This window comes from Elephas maximus, chromosome 25 (genome assembly GCF_024166365.1).
Source record: "Elephas maximus indicus isolate mEleMax1 chromosome 25, mEleMax1 primary haplotype, whole genome shotgun sequence".
Taxonomy (NCBI): Eukaryota; Metazoa; Chordata; class Mammalia; order Proboscidea; family Elephantidae; genus Elephas; species Elephas maximus.
In genome coordinates, this window is record NC_064843.1 from 31,554,966 (window position 1) to 31,576,655 (window position 21,690).

The 21,690-nt window shown below is 46.9% G+C and overlaps 2 protein-coding genes across 2 annotated transcripts in view; one reads left to right on the forward strand and one right to left on the reverse strand.

The window, feature by feature from the left end:
* The window catches only part of TTI1 (TELO2 interacting protein 1), an 89,599-nt gene extending 68,272 nt beyond the window's left edge, over positions 1-21,327 (forward strand). The window contains exon 8 of the mRNA XM_049869634.1: positions 20,292-21,327. Coding sequence (XP_049725591.1) covers positions 20,292-20,448 — 157 coding nt within the window. The 3' untranslated portion in view covers positions 20,449-21,327. The remainder of the gene's footprint in view (positions 1-20,291) is intronic.
* Positions 12,678-21,690, reverse strand: part of VSTM2L (V-set and transmembrane domain containing 2 like) — a 37,470-nt gene continuing 28,457 nt past the window's right edge. Inside the window, exon 4 of the mRNA XM_049869641.1 lies at positions 12,678-14,033. Within this exon, the coding sequence (XP_049725598.1) occupies positions 13,761-14,033 (273 nt within the window). The 3' untranslated portion in view covers positions 12,678-13,760. The remainder of the gene's footprint in view (positions 14,034-21,690) is intronic.

Consider the following 21,690-nt stretch of genomic DNA (forward strand, 5'->3'; position numbering starts at 1 on the left):
ATAGTTGCCAGTTTCAAGGGTTGCCGTGAGGATTAAATGAGATAACTCATGCGAAGTACTTGGTATACAGTAAGCACTGAAGAAGTGGTACTTCCCATGCTATAGAATAGGGAGATGGCTGAGGAGCCATTTCAGTGTTTATGTTGACATGGAATTCAGTAGTATGAAAACTCGGATTCAAATTTGGGCTGCAGTATTAGCGTGTGTCAATATTGAGGGGGGTGATAGTTCTGCTCTCCTTAGCACTAGTCAGATCCCACTTTGAGTGGTGGTTTCATTTCTAGGAACCATGTTTTCACAGATACCTAGACCAGTGGTTCTCAAGCTGTGGTCCTCAAGACGAGCAGCATCAGCGGCATCTGGGGATTTGTCAGAAATACAGATTATTGGACCTCATGAATCAGAAACTCTGGGGGTGGGGCCCAGAAATTTGCATTTTAACAGGCTGATGTTAACAAAGATTGACATGATTCTGATGCCTGCTAGTGTTTGAGGACCACTGACCTAGACAGCCCTGGTGGCATAGTGGTTAAGAGCTCACCTGCTAACCATAATGAGGTCAGCAGTTCGAATCGACCAGCCACTCCTTGGAAACCCTAGGGGGCAGTTCTACCCTGCCCTACAGGGTCACTGTGAGTCAGAATCAATTCTACATCAATGGTTTTTTTTTTTGCTTTTTGGACCTAGATAGACAAACAGGTTAGGGTAAGTAAAGGACTTAGAACCATGTTTCTTAAGGATAATTAAGGGCCTTAGGATATTCAGCCCTCAAGAAATGAAGATCTAACTAAATAGGGATCAGACGGAAGAAAGGGCTGGCTTATTTCCCTGTGTCTCCCCAGTGATAGCTAGGAACAAGCATGGAAAGTATGGGGGAACAAAAATAGTATCGTGGATTAGAGAAGATGCTCTTGGCTGCAGGGAACAGACCCAACTGGCCTAAATAATAAGGCATTTCTTGACTCATAACAGTAGTCCGGAGTCAGGGAGGTTCTGGGCCTGGTTAACTCATTAACTCACCCAAGTCTTCAGAGACCTAGCTTTTACCATCAGACTTTTCTGCCATCTCAGGTGGGTCAGCAGCTCTCCTCACGGTTGTCCATGGAAAAATTCCCAGCCTCGTATGTTCAAACACCAAGAAGCAGAGGAAGAAATTATGTCTTTCTTGTGTCTCCTTTGAAGTGTTAAGAAACTTTTGTCAGGGGGGACTCCCCTTTCCCTCCAGCAGATATCTGCTCACATTTCATTGGCCATCACCAGATCACGTGATGCTTCCTTAGCCAATCTCTGGTGAAGATAATGGAATTGCTAGGATTGGCTTAGACCAGAGTTTATTAACCTCATCTGTGCCATGGACCCCTTTGGCAGTCTGGTGAAGCATATGTTCCCCTTCCAAGAATAATGTTTTTAACTGCATAAAATAAAATTATAGGATTGTAAAGAAAACAAATGAGACTGAAACACTGTTTTCAAAATATGTTTTCAAAGTGTGTGGGATATAGCAATAAATGCTTCTTTATTAGTGCATTAAATAAAATCCAGAGCCAGCCTGGTAACCATAATTCGAAGCTGTGATTAGTGTAAATGATAGCCTGAGACATCTGTAACAGCTGTTTTGTGACATGAAAATACCTGTGATTTCTTTTCTTGACAAAGTCAGAGGTGAATGCTACTGCTAATGGCATTTGCATAATAGGAGGAGAGGCTAAATTTCAGTGAGAGGTTAGTGAACATAAAGATGTGGGCTCTTTTTTCTGTCCATGGACTCCTTTGGAATGGGTGGCAGTGGGGGGCGGGGCGGTGGACTTCATGTGAAGAGCAACTGGCTTAGACTAATCAAGATTCAAATGCGAAGCTGGGAGTAGGCAAGTCTTTTCTCTAAGATAAGTGCCCTCAAAGGAGTGTGGATATCTGAACTAAATCAGGCAAAATAGAAGTGGGGTTAGGGAGCATGTGAGCGAGGGATGGAGGAGGGATGGGGTGGACATGGCTGCACGGTCTGATCCGTGGAGTGTCAGCGAGGGCTTCCTTAGAGGGAGAAGCTTCTCATTCGTGGAGGAAGAGACATTGTCAAGCGGACTGAGACACCAGATGGTGCACTACTAGGATTTCTGCCAACCCTGGCGTTCCTTCATTTCTCCCATTTTATTTACTTTTGTTTCCTGATTGGTTTTCTTTAAATATTTATATGTGTTTTAAGTTACAGAGGTAGTACTTACCCTTTACAAAATACTCAGCCTATTTGGGTATATCCCTCCTTATCCCATTCCTCAGAAGTGACCCAGTTCTCAGCTTGGCGGGTATTTTATTCAGACAACTTGCTGCACACAAGCGATATCCCAAAAGCCCACAAAATTTAGCATACAGAGAAACTTGTTAGCAATGTGGATTCCCGGGCCCTGTCCCCCCACCTACACCCCACCACGTTGGTAAAGGAGAGCAGCTTCAGTGTGCAGATGCTGAACTCACAGTCCCCCTTCAATTCTCTGAGGAAACTTTGAGGCTCAAACAGGGGAGGTGTACCTAAAGCTGCATTCCTCAAAAATGGCAGAGCTGAGATTTGAACCCATGGCTATTAGACCCAAAAACCCATACTCTAAAGGCTATACCTGTTGGCTTCCAGAGCTGTACCTGAAAGTGACTAAGCAAAAAAAAACAAAAAAAAACCCTTTGCTGTTGAGTCAATTCAGACTCATGAGGACCCCATATGTTACACAGTAGAACTGAGATCCACAGAGTTTGCTTGGACGCCATCTTTCCGGCTTTTCTCCTACAACACTGCTGGGTGAGTGCAAACCTCCAACCTTGAGGTTAGCAGCGGAGCACAAACCATTTGCGCCACCCAGGGACCTTAGCAAGGCATTTAGCATTACTCCAGAATTTTAGGGGGGAGAGAAGGGGCCTGGAACCTTGCTTGGATAGTGCCAACTTGAAATAGGCATTCACGTTGAAGTGTTTGGGTGCCTCATCAACAAGACTTGAGTCTCCTGTCTGCCTTGAGCATTTTGTTCTTTTAAGAACTATCTATAGGGGATCAAATTGACAACAGCAACTTGAAAGATTAGATAGATACCTTCCAGGGCAGTGAATTAATGTTAATGGAGGAGGAACAATGCAGAAAAGGAGGGTGAGAATGGTTACACAACTCAAAGAATGTACTCAGTGTCACTAAATGGCACATGTAGAAACTGTTGAATTTGTGTATGCTTTGCTGTTGCTGTGTATATTCTCAAAAAAAATAAATAAAATTATATAATAAAAAACAAACTCAAAGGTGACAAATAAACAAGGCTTGAGTCTCCTAAAACTTCTGAGAAGACTTTGGACATATAGTCAAAAGCCAGTATTGGAAACACTGGAAGCATTCACATTAAAGTTAAAAATAAGACAAAGATGTCCCTAGAATCTGTATTACTTAACAGTGCCCTAGAGGTACTGGCCAATGCAATTAGACAAGAGAAAGAAATAAAAGGTGTATAGATCGAAAAGGAATGAGGAAGATGATCCTACCTGTAGATATTATTTACCTGAAAAAAAATCTATTACAAGCAATAAAAATTCAATAAGGTGACTAGAAAACAAAAATTAGAATAGCCTTCATTTATGCAGACAGCAACCACTTAAAAGGCATAACAAAAGACCTGTTTACAATAGCAGCAAAAAAAAGATAAAGTGTTTAGGAATTAATTCAATAAAAACTATGCAAGGTCTATATGAAGTTGTCAAGGATTTCATCTTACTTAGATCCACAATCCACACCCATGGAAGCAGCAGTTGAGAAATCAAGAGATGCATTGCATTGGGTAAATCTGCTGCAAAGGACCTCTTTAAAGTGTTGAAGAGCAAAGATGTCACCTTGAAGACTAAGGTGCGCCTGACCCAAGTCATGGTATTTTCAATCGCGTCATACACATGTGAAAGCTGGACAATGAATAAGGAAGACCGAAGAAGAACTGATGTCTCTGAATTGTGGTGTTGGCTATGAATGTTGAATATACCATAGACTGCCAAAAGAATGAACAAATCTTTTAACGTACAACCAGAATGCTCCTTAGAAGCAAGGATGGTGAAACTGTCTTACATACTTTGGACATGTTGTCAGAAGGGATCAGTCCCTAGAGAAGAACGTCATACTTGGTAAAGTACAGGGTCAGCGGAAAAGAGGAAGACCCTCAATGGGATGGATTGACACAGTGGCTGTAACAGTGGGCTCAAGCATAGTAACGATTGTGAGCATGGCGCAGGATAGGGCAGTGTCTCGTTACATGATACACAGGGTCACTGTGAGTCAGAACTGACTCAACGGCAATTAGTAACAACAACATATGAAAATAACTTTAAAATGTTCTCTCTTCTTCAGTGTATTTTTATGAAAGTTTGAAAACATACATAAAAGTTGAAATAATTGTAGAGAGAAAACTAATATGCTTACCACCTAGATTCTGCTGTTAACATTTTGCTTTATTTCACACACACATCCACCACCTGTCTGTCAGTTGTTCATACTGTGGTGGCTTATGTGTTGCTGTGATGCTGGAAACTATGCCACCAATATTTCAAATACCAGCAGGGTCACCCATGATGAATAGCTTTCAGCAGAGCTTCCAGACTAAGACTAGGGAGAAAGGCCTAGCAATCTACTTTTGAAAATTATTTAATGAAAACCTTATGAATCATGAAAGGACATTGTTTAACTCGCTTGCTTTGAATACGTCATTAGAAGGGATCAATCGCTGGAGGAGGACGCCACGTTTGGTGAAGCAGAGGGCCAGCAAGGGCAAGGGAGATTCTTGGTAAGATGGATTGGCACAGTAGCCATGGTGGTGGACTCAAACATGCTGATGATAATGATGATGACACAGGACAGGGCAACGTTTCATTCTGTTATACATAAGGTCGCCATGAGTCACACTGTCACACTTGATTCAATGGCAGCTGTTTATAGATCTATCTTCTATCTAGAATCTATATTTTATATAGTATCCATATCTATCCATATATCTATCACATATATACCCATATTAATCCAAAACTCCATCTTATTTTTTAGATACATACTCTTCTAAGAAGCAAAAAAAAAAGTCTTAAAATAGGATGGCATACCTTATTCTTGGATAGGAAGACATCATCATAAATATTTAAGTTCTCACTATGTTAATTTATCATGATCCCAACAAGAATAACAATAGAATTTTTTAAATAGATAAGGTGATTCTAAAGTTCATATGGAAAAGCAAAGAACAAAGAAGAGCCAAGAAATTTCTGGAAACAAAAAGTAAATGGAGAGAGGAGTGGAAAACAGTCTTAGAATATATTTTAAAAGCTATAATAATTAAAACAGTGTGGCACTGGCCCATAAATGAAATCAAAGGAATGGGAAAGAAAGTTGAGAACTTGTTCATATATATGTATCCCCAAAACCCACTGCTGTCGAGTCGATTCCAACTCATAACAACCCTATAGGACAAAGTAGAACTGCCCCATACAGTTTCCAAGGAGCACCTGGCAGATTCGAACTGCTGACCTCTTGGTTAGCAGCCATAGCGTTTAACCACTATGCCACCAGGGTTTACATATATATGTATAGATTCGAAATATGATAATGATGACATTTCAAACCAGTAGGGGAGGGGGGAAATAAATAACATTAAAAAAAGAGATAGACGTATTTAAAAAAAAAAAAAAAATTGGAAACCAACCCTATCTCAGACCTTAAGGCAATTTAAATTCTCAGAGGATCAAGATTTAAATGTGAAAAGGTTGTTAGGCAAAAATATTAGAGAGTTAAAAAATTTAATCTGAGTGGGAAAACCATTTATAGAAATGAAACATTACACAAATTATACAATAAAATGTTAATAAATACAAGTTCTTTTTTTTTATGTAAGAATAATTTTTTTTTAACTTGGCATAAAATACCAAAAGCAAAGTCAAAAGGCACACACAAGACTGGGAGAAATATTTGCAGTCTCGCAAAGGGCTCCTACAAATCAATAAAATGTCAACCAGCAAGTCAATAGAAAAACGGGCAAAGGCTAAGAAGTCAGCTCACAGAAAAAGGAGTAAAGATGGTTCTAAACTTGCAAAAAGATGGTCAGCCTCACTCAAGAAAAATGCAAATTGAAACCACAAAGAGATCTCATTTTAACCAATAGATAGGCCAAGTTTAAAAAGTTTGATAAGGGGGTTGGAGAGAGTGAAGCAAGTAAGAGACAGGAACTCTCTCTCACACGCAATTTGTAGAAGTATAAATTGGTCCAACTTCTGTGGAGAGAAATTTGGCAATATTTACCAAAATTAAAAATTCACCAACTCTTTGACCTAGCAATTCTAACTCCTAAATATCTGTCCTAAAACATACTTGCATATGTATGTATGTATTATACATATCTAGATTTATAATCTAGAAAATTTACTGCAACGTTGTTTATAATAGCACAAGATTGGAAACAACCTAAATGTTCATCACTTGGGGACTGGCTAAAGTCATGGTTCATCTATATAATAGAGTAATATACAGGCATTAAAGTACCGACGTGGAATCATTACCAAGATATATTGTTAAATGGAAAAAGCAAGGTGCAGAACAATGTATATAACATGCTACCATCTGTGTCTTTAAACACTGAGACAAGTGCACACACACATACTCGCTCACTCACACATAGGTGCACAGCCTAGCTGTAAAGAGAGTTAAATTAAGAGCCTCCTAACGTGGTTGTCTCTACAGGAAACAGGATGATGGTGAGATTATGGAAGCAAAATATAATTCTTTATATATACTCTTGAATTTTTAAAATTCTGTCCACGGGCCCATATTATTTATTTAAAAAAACATGTTTTAAGATTGTCAGCGTTGTTTGGGCAGAGAAATTTGGTAGAATATCTCAAAATGAAAATGTGTTTTCATCTATCTGGTGCTAGCAATTCCACCTTAAAAGATTTCCCACATACTATTTTTTTTTTTTTCTGAACAACCCCGAAGTGGCAAAGTGTCCTTGGAAGCCTACTCAGGGAACCATTGGATGTAACAGCAAATTATTAGCTGTAACTTAGATGCCCTTCGGTAGGCAAGTGGGTGGAGTAATTGTGGCTGATCCCTGGGCTGCAGTGCTCTTCAGTTAGTAGCAAAAAGGAGCTGTATCTGCTAAAACTGGTAAGAAGCAAAGTGAAACAAACAGCCACTGTTATAAAAAGTTTTCTTTTTTAGTTACTTATATCTATTTCTTTAAAAGATTACATGTGGCAATATTTCTTGAATTATAGTCCTTTGGTCTGAAGGAGCCCTGGGGGTTCCTGTTGGACATACAGATTCCTGGGCTTCTTTCTAGACCTATTGGATCAGAATCTCCAGGGATGGAGCCCCACTCACAAGCTCCCTGTGACTCAGATGACTGGGTTCAGGAGAGGTGGGGGCCTGGGAGGCCAGCCATCCACACCCATCTCCAGGGTCCCTGAGGGGGCTCCTGAGTCCCTTCCTCTTCCCTGGGACCAGCCTTCCGGCTAGTCCTCGCTGAGGTGCTGGGGCTGACTTTGGGGATGTCCTCATCCCTCTATGTAGCTCATCCCCCTATGTAGCTCAAGGAGACAGATTGATACAGTAGCCACAATAGACTCAAATATACCAAACATCCTGAGGATAGCACAGGACAGGGCAGCATTTCCTTCTGTTATGCATAAGGTCGCCATGAGTTGGAGCTGACTTAGTGGCCACTAACAACAACCGTATGATCCAGCAATTCTATGTCCACAGAAAAGCTTGTACGTGAACGATCATGGCAGCATTATTCATAATAACCCAAAAATGGAAACAACCCAAATGTCTAGAATAACAATAGAATTTTTTTAAATAGATAAGGTGATTCTAAAGTTCGTATGGAAAAGCAAAGAACAAAGAAGAGCCAAGAAATTTCTGGAAACAAAAAGTAAATGGAGAGAGGAGTGGAAAACAGTCTTAGAATATATTTTAAAAGCTATAATAATTAAAACAGTGTGGCACTGGCCCATAAATGAAATCAAGGGAATGGGAAAGAAAGTTGAGAACTTTCTGATTAACAGATAAAATGTGATACGTAGCTATGTAGCTCATCACACAGCCTGTCCCCAGCACTGGCCAGGGACTAGGAGTGAGATCAGTCCTGTGGTGAACTGCAAGGGCCCAACCCACCTGGCTGATACTTACTGGACACTCTTCTCACCTTCTGAAATGGGACATCCCTGGCATAGACCTTGAATCCCAGCATGAGGGACCAAGAATGGTAGCAAAGGCCTTGTCCTTGCTGGCAGTTTCCACCATCCAGTTGCTGGAATGTGTGTGTGCAGGGCAGATGGCAGGCTATCCTACCCAGTAGGGAGAGGGAAAGAGAAGTTCTGGAACTGAGGGTTAGGAGGGGAGTCCCCAGAGGGCTCACACCTGAGGGGGTCCAGACAGCCAGAGTGGTTGGGGTTTGGGCCAGAATTTAGGGCCTTGGAGACCCAAGAGAGCTGGGGGTGAGGGGAGGGATGCTGGAGCAACTCAGGAGCAAGAGTATGTGTGGGAAGCCACCCCTGGCCCAGGTTCCCCCTTTCTCTCCATCATGAGAACCACCTGGGGGCACTAGCTGACTATGGTTGCTGATGGTGGGAATCTGAAAGGAGGGGCGGAGACATCTGAGTTTATAACAGGCACCCCCTGCAGGTGATTCTCTTGCAGGGGTGAAAGCAGACAGTGGCTTGCAACCACCCTGGGGTGCCTGGAGGTTTCTCTGAGCCTTTGGATCAGGGCCTGGGCTTCTCTCCCCCAGGTCTTGTGTTTCTCCACTGCCACCAGCCAGCCACGCACTGAGGTCAGCACAGCTTGTCTCTGGCTCCCAATAAAAACCACACAACATCAACAGGGGGCCAGCCTTGCCTGAGCGCCTCCCATGTGCCTGGTGCTGGCAATGTGGGCACCATGCTATCTTTACAGCATCCTGGGTTGTGTTTTTAACAGATTTGTTGAGATACATTCACATACTCATTTAAAATGTGCAGTAGATTTACAGTTGTGCGACCATCGTCTCTGCCTATTTCTAGAACATTTTCATCATCCCCCAAAAGCCCCAAACCCCTTAGCACTCAATCCCTACTCGTCCAACCCCCCAGCCCCTGGCAACCATCAGTCTACTTTCTGCCTCTATATGGACGTTTCATATAAATGGAATCATACAATGTGTGACCTTTTGTGTCTGGCTTCTTTCATTTAGCATGATGTTTTCGTGGTCCATCCATGTTGTGGCACATATCAGTACTTCATTCTTTTTTTATTCTATCATATGCGCGTACCACATTTTATCTGTTAATCAATGGGTAAACATTTGGGTTGTTTCCATTTTGGGGTTATTATGAATAATGCTGCCATGATCGTTCACGTACAAGCTTTTCTGTGGACATGGAATTGCTGGATCCTATGATTGTTGTTAGTGGCCACTAAGTCATCTCCAACTCATGGCGACCTTACGTATAACAGAAGGAAATGCTGCCCTGTCCTGTGCTATCTTCATGATGTTTGGTGTATTTGAGTCTATTGTTACGGCTACTGTATCAGTCTATCTCAGTGAGGGTTTCCCTCATTTTCACTAACCCTCTACCAAACATGAGGGTAACCCTATGTCAAACCTTTCAGGGAACTGCTAAACTCTTTTCCAAAGCAGCTGCCCCATTTTACATTCCCCTGGTGGTGCAGCAGTTAAATGCTTGGCTGTTCAACCTACCAGTCGCTCCACAGGAGAAAGATGTGACAGTCTGCTTTCCTGCAGCCTTGGAAACCCTACAGGGCCGTTCAGTCCTACGGGGTCTATATGAGTTGGAAATGACTTCATGGCAGTGGATTTTACCTGCAATGTGTGAGGGCTCCGATTTCTCCTCATCTTCATCAATACTTGTTATCTGTCTTTTTGATTGCAGCCATCCTAGTGGGTATGAGGGGAAACCCTGGCGGTGTGTGATTAAGTGCTATGGCTGCTAACCAAAGGGTCGGCAGTTCGAATCCGCCAGGTGCTCCTTGGAAACTCTATGGGGGTAGTTCTACTCTGTCCTATCGGGTTGCTATGAGTCGGAATCGACTCGACGGCACTGGGTTTGGGTCCGCCCCCCCCCCACCGTGGGTATGAAGTAGTATCTCATTGTGGTTTTCATTTGCATTTCCCTGGGAGCATCTCCATTTTACAGAAAAGGAAACTGAGGCTCAGAGAGATGAAGAGCCCTGCCTGAGGCCCTGCACCAAGGATGGGCAGAGGCAGGATTCTAATCCAGTGTCTTTCCCCTCCCCTGGGCTGCCTTCCCACTGGAGCAAGGATTCCTCCAAGGAAGTGGGAACCTCCTGAGGGAGAAGGAAACCAGAGAGGGGACGCAGGCCCCTGGGAGGGTGAAATGAGATCCTGCATGGAAAGCCCTTCACTGGTGCTTGGCACATAGTAGGCGCTCAGGACCCTTGAGTATTGTTACCACTCAAACCTGAGCCTTTACCCCCTAGACCCTCCCAGAGGAACCCGGGCCTTTCAGGACCTGCTTTGTACTTGGAGATTTCTGCAGGGGACCACATCCTTTGAATAAAGTCTGGTCACCAGCCCAAGGGGACCACAGGTCACAGACCAGCCAGCCCTGGGACACTTGAATTCTACGGCAGTTCCAGAACCCTGCCTGCGCCCCACCATTTTTTATCTGTGTCCTCATCCTTCTATCCTCCAACCCTCCCGTCTCCGAACCTCCATTTCCTCTTCTGAAAATTGGGTACAACCCTCCCTTAGGGACAACTGTAGGGGTCAGCACAGGGTCGGGACATGGTAAGTGCTCAACAGACATCAGTCATCATCTCAGCAGTTCCTGCTCCCTGCCCTAGGGGAGGCTTGCTCAGTCTGGCTGTGGGGGAGACCTGGGACAGGCAGATGCCCCAGGCCCAGTGTGATGGGTGCCCATGATTTCTGCAGGTGCACAGAGGAGAGACAGCCAGCCATACTGGCTACGAAGGCTTGACCTGAGAGCCCTGGACTGACATGCCCTCAGGCAGGACCTTGACAGATGGGACCCCTGGGCTGGGATGAGCTGAGGAGAGTCCTGAGCCGAGGGCACAGCAGGGGAGGCAGGGAGATGCTGTAGAGGCAGGGGTCCAGATTCAGCCAAGCAGGATACACGGGCTTTAGGGGTGAGGGGGATACAAGCTTATCGGCTGTGTGACCTTGGGCAAGCTCTTTAACCTCTCTGAGCCTGTTTCCTCCACTGTAATAGGGGATGGTGGAGCCTGACAGGAGAAAATGAGACTCCTAAAATAAAGTGCCTAAACCTCCATCCTGGCAAATCCACCTGACAGAATCTCATGGTTTTATACACCAGGAGAGACAGGGCTAGAATGCTCAGAGCAGTGTTGTTAGTAATAGCACCGAGGCAGGAACACGCTCCCAAGTTCTTGTCAACAGTAGAATGGACAAACACACTGATCAGCTGTGGGGTCTTCATACAGGGAATTATTGTACAGCAATGAAAATGAAAAAATCACAGACACACACAACAACATGGGTGAATCTCACAAATACAATGTTGCATGCAAGAATAGATACGGTGTGATTCTATGCATATAAGGTTAAAAAAAAAAAAAAACAGACAAAACTCAAATATATTAAGACTACTGTCATGGATTGAATTGTGTCCCCCAGAAGTGTGTGTCAGCTTGGCTAGGCCATGATTCCCAGTATTATGTGATTTTCTGCCATTTTGTGATCTGATGTGATTTTCCTGTGTGTTGTAAATCCTGCCTCTATGACATTAATGAGGCAGGATTAGAGGCAGTTATGTTAACAAGAAAGGACTCAATCTACAAGATTAGATTGTATTTTGAGTCAATCTCTTTTGAGATATAAAAGAGAAGTGAGCAGAGAGACAGGGGACCTAATACCACCAAGAAAGTAGTGCCAGGAGCAGAGCGCATCCTTTGGACCCACTGGGGTCCCTGTGCAGAAAAGCTCCTGGACCAAGGGAAGATTGATGACAAGGACCTTCCCCCAAAGCAGACAGAGGGAGAAAGCCTTCCCCGGGAGCTGGTGCCCTGAATTCGGATATCTAGCCTACTGGACTGGGAGAGAATATACTTCTGTTAAAGCATCCACTTGTATTTCTGTTATAGCAGCACTGGGTAACTAAGGTAACTAAGACAACTACATACATAAAGGTAGTCAAGCTATAAAAAGAACATCAAGAATGGGATTACCATAAAAGTCAGGGTGGTGATTAACTCTAAAACGAAGGGGAGGGGTATGAGTGGGAAGACATTTGGGGCTGGGGGAGTGGGCGCTGTTCTGTGCTATATTTGATAGGTGGGAGCTACATGGATATTTGCTTTATAATTATTCACGAAGCTGTGTAAACATGTTTATGCACCATTGTACGCATGATTATCTCAAAATCAAAGAATAATTGAAGCACCTGGTGATTGGTTTGGAGCTGGACAAAGGCTGGTTTTCTTTTACCCTCTCCCTAGGCACCCCACTCCCCAGCTCTTGTCTTCTATACCCCACAGCCAGACCCTGCTTGGAGGGGCAGAGAGCAGAAGCAAGAAGATGCTGTATATGGGCTGGCCAGCCCTCCTCTCCCTTCCCCTGCAATACCATGCTCCCAGGCATGATGCCCCAGAAAGACACTGCCCAGGGGTCCTTTTAAACCACTTTATTCAGGTTGGCTGGTAGTCACAGATTGGATCATGTATACAGGGCAGCCCAGACACCCCTAGGCAAAGTCCTTGGCCTCTCCCATATCCCCCACTCCATCACTGCGGGGCGGCCAGAGGTTTGAGCCAGTTCTAAGGGGGCGTTGGACCAGATAGAAATATTTACAAATCACCAGGCGGCGGGTATCCCCCTGATCAGGAATTGTGAGGGAGTTGGTAATGGGGGACCCTGGCTCCAAAAAGCCCCAGACCCTTGGGTGGACTTGGCATGGGCCCCAAGAGGGAGCTGGGACTTTGGGAGCTGGCAGAGGGGGACTCCTAAGAGTCCGTGAAGGGGGGCCTGCTGGTGCAAAACTCTGCCTGGGGCAGTGGGGTCAGAGGGAAAGGGCCCTCCCTTCTGACTTGCTGTATGACGGGCAGAAGTTCTTGGTTCCCCGCTTCCTGGGAACCTGGAGCTGTTTCTTAGGTAAGGGGAGGCAGTGGGGCTCCTCCAGCCCCTCCCAAGGCCCCTGTAGGCGGTCCTGCTAATTTAGGCCATAGCCCCAGAACAAGCCCCTCCCGGGGGCTCTGTGGCCCAGTTCTTTGCGGGCGAGAGCTCCTAGTTCTGCTCAGAGGAGTCAAGTCCAGATTCGAGGAGGGGGTCACTTTGTCCACCCCCAGGGCCAAGTGGGGGGTGGTAGGAAGGAGGGAGAGTAAGGCTGGGAAGCCCCGGCTCAGGACAGGATGGGAGACAAGCAAGCAAAGCGAGAAACACTGGACTTCATTGAAGCTGGTGACAGAATGGGAGCAGCCCAGGCCCGGCACGGCCCCCCACCGCAGCTTTCAGGGAGGTCGCCCCCTTGGTGCCCAGGGTTACCTTCTCCAAGCCAGGTCACCACAGGGGTCTGAAAAGGAAGGATTGGGGGGCTTACATGCTGAGCAAAGGGATGGTGGGCAGAGGGCCGACGTGGTGGCCACAGGCAGTCTTGGGGACGGGGAGGTGGCGAGACCTGCCAGTCGCCTCCCCGGCAGTCCAGCAGCTCCTCATGCACTCTGTACAGCAGGAGGGGCACAGCCGGGCAGGTGGGCAGGGTGGGGCATCAGTCTAGAGGCTGCAGGCCTCCTCATCCACCGAGCGCTTCCGCAGCTCCTTGCCTGGCTTGGGGGGCGGTGGGGCTGGCGCAGCAGGTGGGGCTTCAGGCAGGTGCAGGACGGAGTTCTCGCCTGGCTGCACCCGCAGGTAGGCCTTGACCTTGTGGTGTCGGGCCTTGCCGTCACTGAAGTCGATGACACGGCACTCATAGGTACCCTCGTCTGTGGGCTTAACCCGGGACAGGCGTAGCTTGTGGGAGATGTTGCTGCCCACCACCTTGACCACCTGGGGGCGACAGAGAGACCGTGACCTGTCCATTGGGCTTTTTTTTTTTAGCAGCAGGAAAACAGGGAGTCCTGGGGTCCTAGAGCTGGGGCCCCAAAGACACCCACACAAGGACACAAGGAGGTTCTGCCCAAGGGTGAGTTAAATAGCAAAAAGGTAAGAGCAACTTTAATGTCCATCAACAGAATGGATAGTCAGTGGTTAGTCATTCACTGGAGTACTACACAGTGGTTAAGAAGAATAAACTAGATCTTAGGCATGCTAGAGGATTATGTGCTTGGCTGCTAACCAAAAGGTTGGCGGTTCGAACCCACCCAGCCACTCTGCAGTAGAAAGACCCAGTGATCTACTTCCATACAGGTTACAGCTTCCATACAAGTTACCCTATCGGACAATTCTACTCTGTCACATGGGGTCAGTATCAGTCGAAATGACTCAAGGGCACCTAACAACAACAATAACAGCCAGGCTGGAGCTCAATAACCTATCAAAACCCACGGCCATTGAGTCAATTCCAGCTCACACAGGACAGAGTAGAACTGCCCCACAGGATTTCCAAGGCTGTAATCTTTACAGAAGCAGACCACCACATCTTTCTCCTACAGGGCAGCTGGTGGGTTTGAATAGGTGACCCTCTGGTTCGAAGCGGAGTACCTGACCGCTGCGTCACCAGAGCTTGTCCAATAACCTACAGGAAGTGAAAAAATCTCATTGCAAAACAATCCTGTAGTATGATGCCATTTACGTAAATAAGCACACACACACACACACACACACACATTTTACTGGTTTTGGAGTTTTCTGTGTGTAGAAGTTTAAAAACAGAAGAGAGGAGACACAGTGGCCTCACAGCAGTTGTCCCTGGGGCAGGGCACAGGGGAGGGGAGTGCACCTGGGCTAGTCCGGAAAGGAAAATCTTCGCTTGGCCTGAAACGTTCTTTAAAAAAATAAAGCTGCTTAGAAATACAGTAAAACCTGAGAAAACCAGAAGCTGTGTAAGGCAAAAACCTATCAGGGAAGGAAAACTCAAATATTTTCCCCTAAAACAAATAATAGAAAAGTTTTCCACCCTGTCACCGGTGGAAAACTTGTGAGACCTGGAAAAACAAGGCAGTTCCGTGGAGTTCCAGCTTTCACAGTTTCACCATACATCATGATGTTAACTGTTCACCCCAGTCGAAGGAGCAGGGTGCTTGTTTATTTGTAAGGATAAACAACACCCTTCCCAATAGTGTATTTGTCTTTGTACTCAACAATGGCTTTCTCTTTGTTCTTTTTTATTGGATTCTTTACACTTTATTTTTAAATTCAGGTTTAGCTTACAGTAAAGTGCACACATGTTGAGTGTACAGCTTGATGAAAATTTGCATGTGTGTATACCTACGTAACCACCATCCAGAGCAAGGCCTGAACGTTTATCATCCTCTGGGGTGTACCCTTGTGCTCCCTACTAGCCAATACCCACCCCAACCCGCATTAATTACTTTCATGACTTCTAGCACCATAGATTAGGAGCCATGTTGGTGCAATGGTTAAGCACTCAGCTGCTAACTGAAAGATCAGCAGTTCAAACCCGCCAGCTGCTCTGCAGGAGAAAAGACCTGCCAATCTGCTCCTGTAAAGACTATAGCCTATGGGGCACTTCTACTCCGTCACGTGAGGTCACTAGGAATCGACTCAATGGCACCTAGCAGTGATGGCACCATAGATTAATTTTGCCTGTTCTTGACCTCTTTCGTGCCTGACTCCTTTCACCCCACATAGTATCAGTGAGATTCCTCCACATTGTGTCCGTTTGTTCTTTTTCATTGCTGTGTAATAGTCTGTCAGATGAATATACAGTAATTTGTTTACCCAGCCACCTGTTGATGGACATTTGAGTAGTTTCCAGATTAGAGCTCTTATAAATAAATATGCTATGGACATAAAGCTGTGGATTTTTTTCAGTTGAAAAAGAAAAAGGTCTATGGCCAAAAGAAAAAAAAAAAAAAGGCAGATGGACAGTTATGGAAGATAACATCATTGGGGGAAGCTGGGTGAAGAGTATACAGGAGTCTGATCTATTTTACAACTTCCTGTGAGTCTATAATAATTTCAAAATTGAAAGTTTTTTTTTTTAAAGGAAGTTGGACCTTTGGAGAGTACTTTGATGGTGGGGTAGGGTGTGGGTTCCATTCTTCCCCAGCCCCTTCTTGCTTAGAGGTAAAATAAGCCCTGCCTCCCAAAGCCCTCACCCAAACTAGACAAAAGAGTGTAGCTAAGTCCCCAACTGCCAGGTGGTAACACCTTCCCAAACAGGTTTGTTCCATGGTCCCCACTGGCCCCTCTTCCTGGGAGAACAGCTGGCCTGTTCCTACCAAGTCCCAGGTCCTGGAGGGGGAAGCCAGCTTTCACTGGGTGAGAGGTCCAGGAGGAGAAAGAGGACAGTCCCCAAGGGAAGCATTCATTCTGCAGATGTGTTTCAGGGCCTGCGCTGGGCGCATGTGATTTCTAACCATCTTACTAATTAGCTCTGGCCTCCCTGGCCTCTTTTCTCCCAAATGCCAAGCTCTTTCTGACCTCACGGCCTTTGCAAGGCTGGTCTCTCTGGGTGCTGTTTGTTCCCCATCTCTCTTCACCAGGTCAGCTCCCTGTCATTCTCAAACGTAAGTTACCTCCTCCAAGAAGCCTTTAATCCCCCTATGACTCCCTGGGTATTTCCTTCATAGCAGTTGTTTCAATTTGAATCATTTATTTGCCTGTTGACTTGATTTTTTGTTTCTCTTCCTGGTTAAACCATAACTTCCATGAGAGCAGGAAGAGTATCTGTTTTGTTCAGCTTAGTGACCACTATGGGGCCTGGCACTCACTAAATAATAACACTAATAATAAAACATTTGTGAATGAATGGACTCACTCCACTTCCTTCTTTCTTCAGCTGAAGGGTGCCCGGATGTCATGCTTCCAAATTTTAGGTCACATACCCATGTGTATGCCCATTTATAGGTGGCAAAACCTAGGCTCCAAAAGAAGTGACCCAGGGCACTGAGGCAGTGGGTGGCAGAGCTGGGGATCAAACCCAGGCCTGACTCCATTCACTCTAACCCTCTGGATGGTGCGACAGGCCCACAGAGGGTCACCCAGAGCTGGCAGACCCCTTGCCCCTGCAAGACCACAAACTGACTCCCCAGGCTTCAGAAAGGAAGAGGGCAGGTGGGCAGCAGCTGGGAGCCTGGCCCACCCTGCTTTACCCTGAGCCTTCCTGGGCTGGTCACCATCCCCCACGGAGCAGGTAGACACAGGCTTCTGGTACAGCAGGAGGGACCAAGGTGGGACACAGGCAGAACTTCCCAATAGCAAGCAGTGGGAAGCTCTCCCAGGTGCCTCTCTTGGTGTGGGGGTGAGACCTGGGCATCCCCCCAACCAGGTGCCAGGGCTCAGCCCAGCGGGAGGCCCTCCTGTCCTGCTAACTCCATCACCTCAGACCAAGGGCACAGAGAGGTCCTGCTGTCCTGCCAGGCTCTCGGGGCAGAGTTAGGCCGTGCTGTTGCAAATGCACAGCAGGGAGTGAATTACCTCAACATCTGTTTCCCTCACGGATATTAATTATCCTTCATTTGTCAACCCTACAAGGCGCTAATGGAGTAATAATGGGAAGCATTGGGAGCAGAGCAGATCCCAGGGAGGGAGCACCAGGCGCAGCCTACCCCCCTGCCCATGCTCCGCCCAGCCTGGGGGATAGGGGAAGCCACCCTCCCATTCTCCAAGTGGGAACGCAGGCCTGAGCTGCTCTCCCCAGGGACAGTCAGCTCTCCTCCAGCCCTGTCACCCCCTCTGCCAGCAAACCAGATGTCTCAGAGGGAGAGGGGACAGGGAGCACCCAAGGGGGCATTGGGAGGCTGGGTCTGACCCTGAAAAGTCATCAGCCCCCTGGCCTTGATTGTTCTGGGCTGGATTCATCCATTCGTGCTACATTTAGTGAGCACCGACCCTGAGCTGGGGGCTGGGGATACAGCTGCAAACAGGGGACCCCAGCACTGCCTGCAAGGGCTCACGGTCTAGGGAGAACCCAGACCCCAAACCAGCAATCAAGTAACTCAGTAAGCTGCTTTCCAATGGGAAAAAGGGCAATGACAAACCTCAGCCCCAGTGGTCTCTGCTTCTACCAGCAATCTGGAGAAGGCAGATACAAAAGCAGCAGCCACAGTGACAGTAATGGCGGCGGCGAGTGTTTATGGAGCCTGCAATCACTGTGAGGCACTGTGCTAAAACCTCCTAAGTCTTATTTAAAACTTCACACTATCCCACTGTTAGGGTATCCGTCATAGGGGCGAGGAAACTGAGGCTTAGAGAGGTGAAGTGATTTGCCTAAGGCTACCCAGCTGGTGACAGAGTCGAGGCCTTAACCTCATCCCTGTAGAGCCTCCCATGACCAGTAAACTACAAGCTGGTCTTCTCACCCCCTCCCACCTCCTTCCCTAGACCTCCAAACCCTGATATCTTGAGGTGCCCCAACTTCCCAGCCCCAGCTTCTTGGGGGTAGTGGGAGCAGTCTGTTGGATTTCATCATTCACAAACTGTGCAGAAAACCCTGTGGCCCAGCCCCCCAGCACGACTGCAGAGGCCACGAGAAGAGACCCCAGGCAGCAGCCATGGCTGTAAATCATAATCACCTCGCGCAGGCATCGACAGGGCTTAGCAGTGCGATTAAGCACCTAATTATGCTGAAAGAGACAAGGCCAAGTCCATGCCAGGACCAGGCTCAGCTCCTCCCTGCTCAGCCCATGGCCCAGGCCTAACTGGCATGGTAGGGGCAGCCCCGGCCAGCTCATGGGCAGGCTGGGGCCTTTCCTCCCAGCTGTGCCAGGAAGAATGAGTGGTTCTGACTTCAGCCCATGACGCCAGCCCTTTCCCACATATGGCCTCATGGCTGAGGCCTAAGAATGAGGTGGGTAGCTCCCGGGAAGGTGCTGGAGTGGGGTAAAATAAGGGTCACTCTGAGCTCCACCACATCCATGTGTCCAGGGGCAAATTAGCCAAACACGGTATGCACCTGCTTGCACTGAGCAAGGTGCACAAGGCTTAACTGCCTACTTCCTAATCTATGGTGATCAATCTCACATGGGTTTCACCACGACTGCCATGGTGGGGGACAGGTATAACTGTGCACTGCAGATTGGTGGGAAGGCACAATTGGGCCCAAGCTTATTGGGTAATCCTGCCCTGCTTGCCTCTATTGTCTCCACTCAGCTGCTTCCCCAGTCCCTCAGCATGTTCAAAACCCAACTCAGGGTCTCTCCGAATCTGGGCCCCAGAAGACCTCACCCGTTCCAGCAAGACTGATCCAAGTCATCGTCCTCACCGCCTCTTCCTCACCCCTGGCACAAGCCATTCTCAAATTCCACTGGTTTTTCCTCGAAACATCACTGGACCCTCCCCCTTCTCTCCAGAGTCCAGACCCCCAGCACTGGCTGAGGAAGGGTCCCAGCTTCTCTCATCTGGATCATCACCCAGCCTCCTCCAGAGTTTCCCCAAGTCCACTCTGGCCCCTCCCAATCTCTTCTCCCATGACAGCCAGAGAGATCTTTTCAAAATGCCCCCCACTTAATGCCCTTCAATGGCTCCTCACATTGGCTGAGCACCCCCTCCCACCTCTATGAGTTCCCACCTGTTCCTCGGCTACACCAGCCTCTAGCAGTTCCCCTAAACACATACTCAGTGAAGTCTCCCCACCAACTCCTAGCCACCTGCAGTATTCATTTCAGTATAACACCTTCTCCAGGAAAGCCCTCCTGACTTAGAGCTTTCAGAGCCCTGGACAGCCTCCTTCTCTTGATTGTCACTGCTGTAATTTTACTTTATCATGTATGATTATTGGATTAATATCCATCTTCCACACTGGACTGGGCAGGGCCTGAGTGTGTGTGATCATGGCCTTTAACACAGCTCCCAACTGCAAGCCACCATGCTATGGATGTTTTAAGGGACTTCCAAGGGTGATTTTGACTCCACGTGAGTCTCTCCTCCCTTGTGGGCTTCAGAACTTAATGGCCTACATATATTGCGGATCACTGCTGCAGAAATTTTAAGAAAAGACAGAAATGCCTACAGCAGAAGATAAAAAAAAAAAAACCACAGTGAAGTGTGAACCACCACTCCGCTTGTTAATCCTCTGTGAAGGACACAGACCCCATGTGCTGCCCCAGGGGGCCCAGCCCTTACTCTTCTACCCCCGGCAAGTCCTCCGCCCCTAACCAGAAACATTTGGTTTCCACACAGGTGTGCCACACGTGTACCGCAGCCAGGTAGCGTGGACAGGAGCTTGACTTTACGTGCAGAACCACCAGCCTTTGAACAATTCATCGAGATTCAGGGTTGGGAGCTGCACAGTGCTTCCTGGAGGCTTCTTCTGCTGCAGCTGGCTTTTAGGACTTAGCTGAAGAGGGGGCGAGGGGCTAGAGTGAGCAGGCCAGTGCACTGGGCCACATGTTTATTGGGACCAAGGCTGCTTGCGGCTACTTCAGACTGAAGCCAGTTACATGGACTGAACCTACAGCACAAAGAACTTCTGTTAGACCAACGGAGGGACTTACGGTGGTGAAGACTGTGGAGCACTGAGTCCCCTGGGGAGAGAGATGTACAGAATTTCACCTGGTCTTAAAATTAGTAAGTTGGGAACTATTTCTGCTTACTAAACTGGTTAACGGTAAGTTTACCTAGATCCTAGCACAAAGGAATTAAAAACCCATTGCCATTGAGTCGACTGTAACTCATAGTGACCCTAAAGGACAAGGTAGCACTGTCCCACAGGGTTTCCAAGGAGCGGCTGGTGGATTCGAACTGCCGACCTTTTGGTTAGCAGCTGAGCTCTTAACCACTGCACCACCAGGGCTCCCAAAGGACTCTGGGAAAATGGCCAATAAGCAGAAGTATCTGCCAGAGTCAGAGGAATGGGGCCCCAGTGGTGGACTCTGGCATATGTAGCTACCAGGGGAGGTGTTTTTAGGCCAGGGGTCCTTAAATTAAGTGAGATAATTCACATAAAGTACTCACATGGTTCCTGACATATGGTCGACACTCAATAAATGTTACCAGCTATTATTATTACTATCGTCATCATCATTATTATCACTATTTTACCACGGATGCCTGTTCTCCCATATTCCAATATCCCTGTGGGATTCTGAGCTCTTCTTGCCCCCTCACCTATTTCCTGCAGAGAAGTCAGACCCCTTTCACTGCTCCAGCCCCCGCATACTGGGAATAAGATGTCTTAGGATTCACAAGCTTGCATTACCAAGTTTCCGCCCTAGTGGCCACTGTCATTCACAGGGCTGAATCCATGGTACTTTACAGTTTCCAAAGTGTTTTCATTTATGCTTTAGACAACAGCTAACTGTGGAAAGAGGGGGCTCAGGGAGGTGGCAGACCTGGAACCAGGACTCAGGCTCCTAGGGATGCTAGGTGCTTGCCCCACTGTGTCCCCACAATCCTTTCAGTGGGCTATCTAGGGTATTGCACCTGTCCTGGCACGTGGCACCACTGAGCAGTTTCTATTAACCCAATACAGCCCAACGTCATTCCTCAAGCATGGTAATGTGTTAATTAAGAGATTAATGAGTTTGACTTGTATTTTTGACCTGATATTGTGATAAAAGAGCCCTGGTGGCATAGTGGT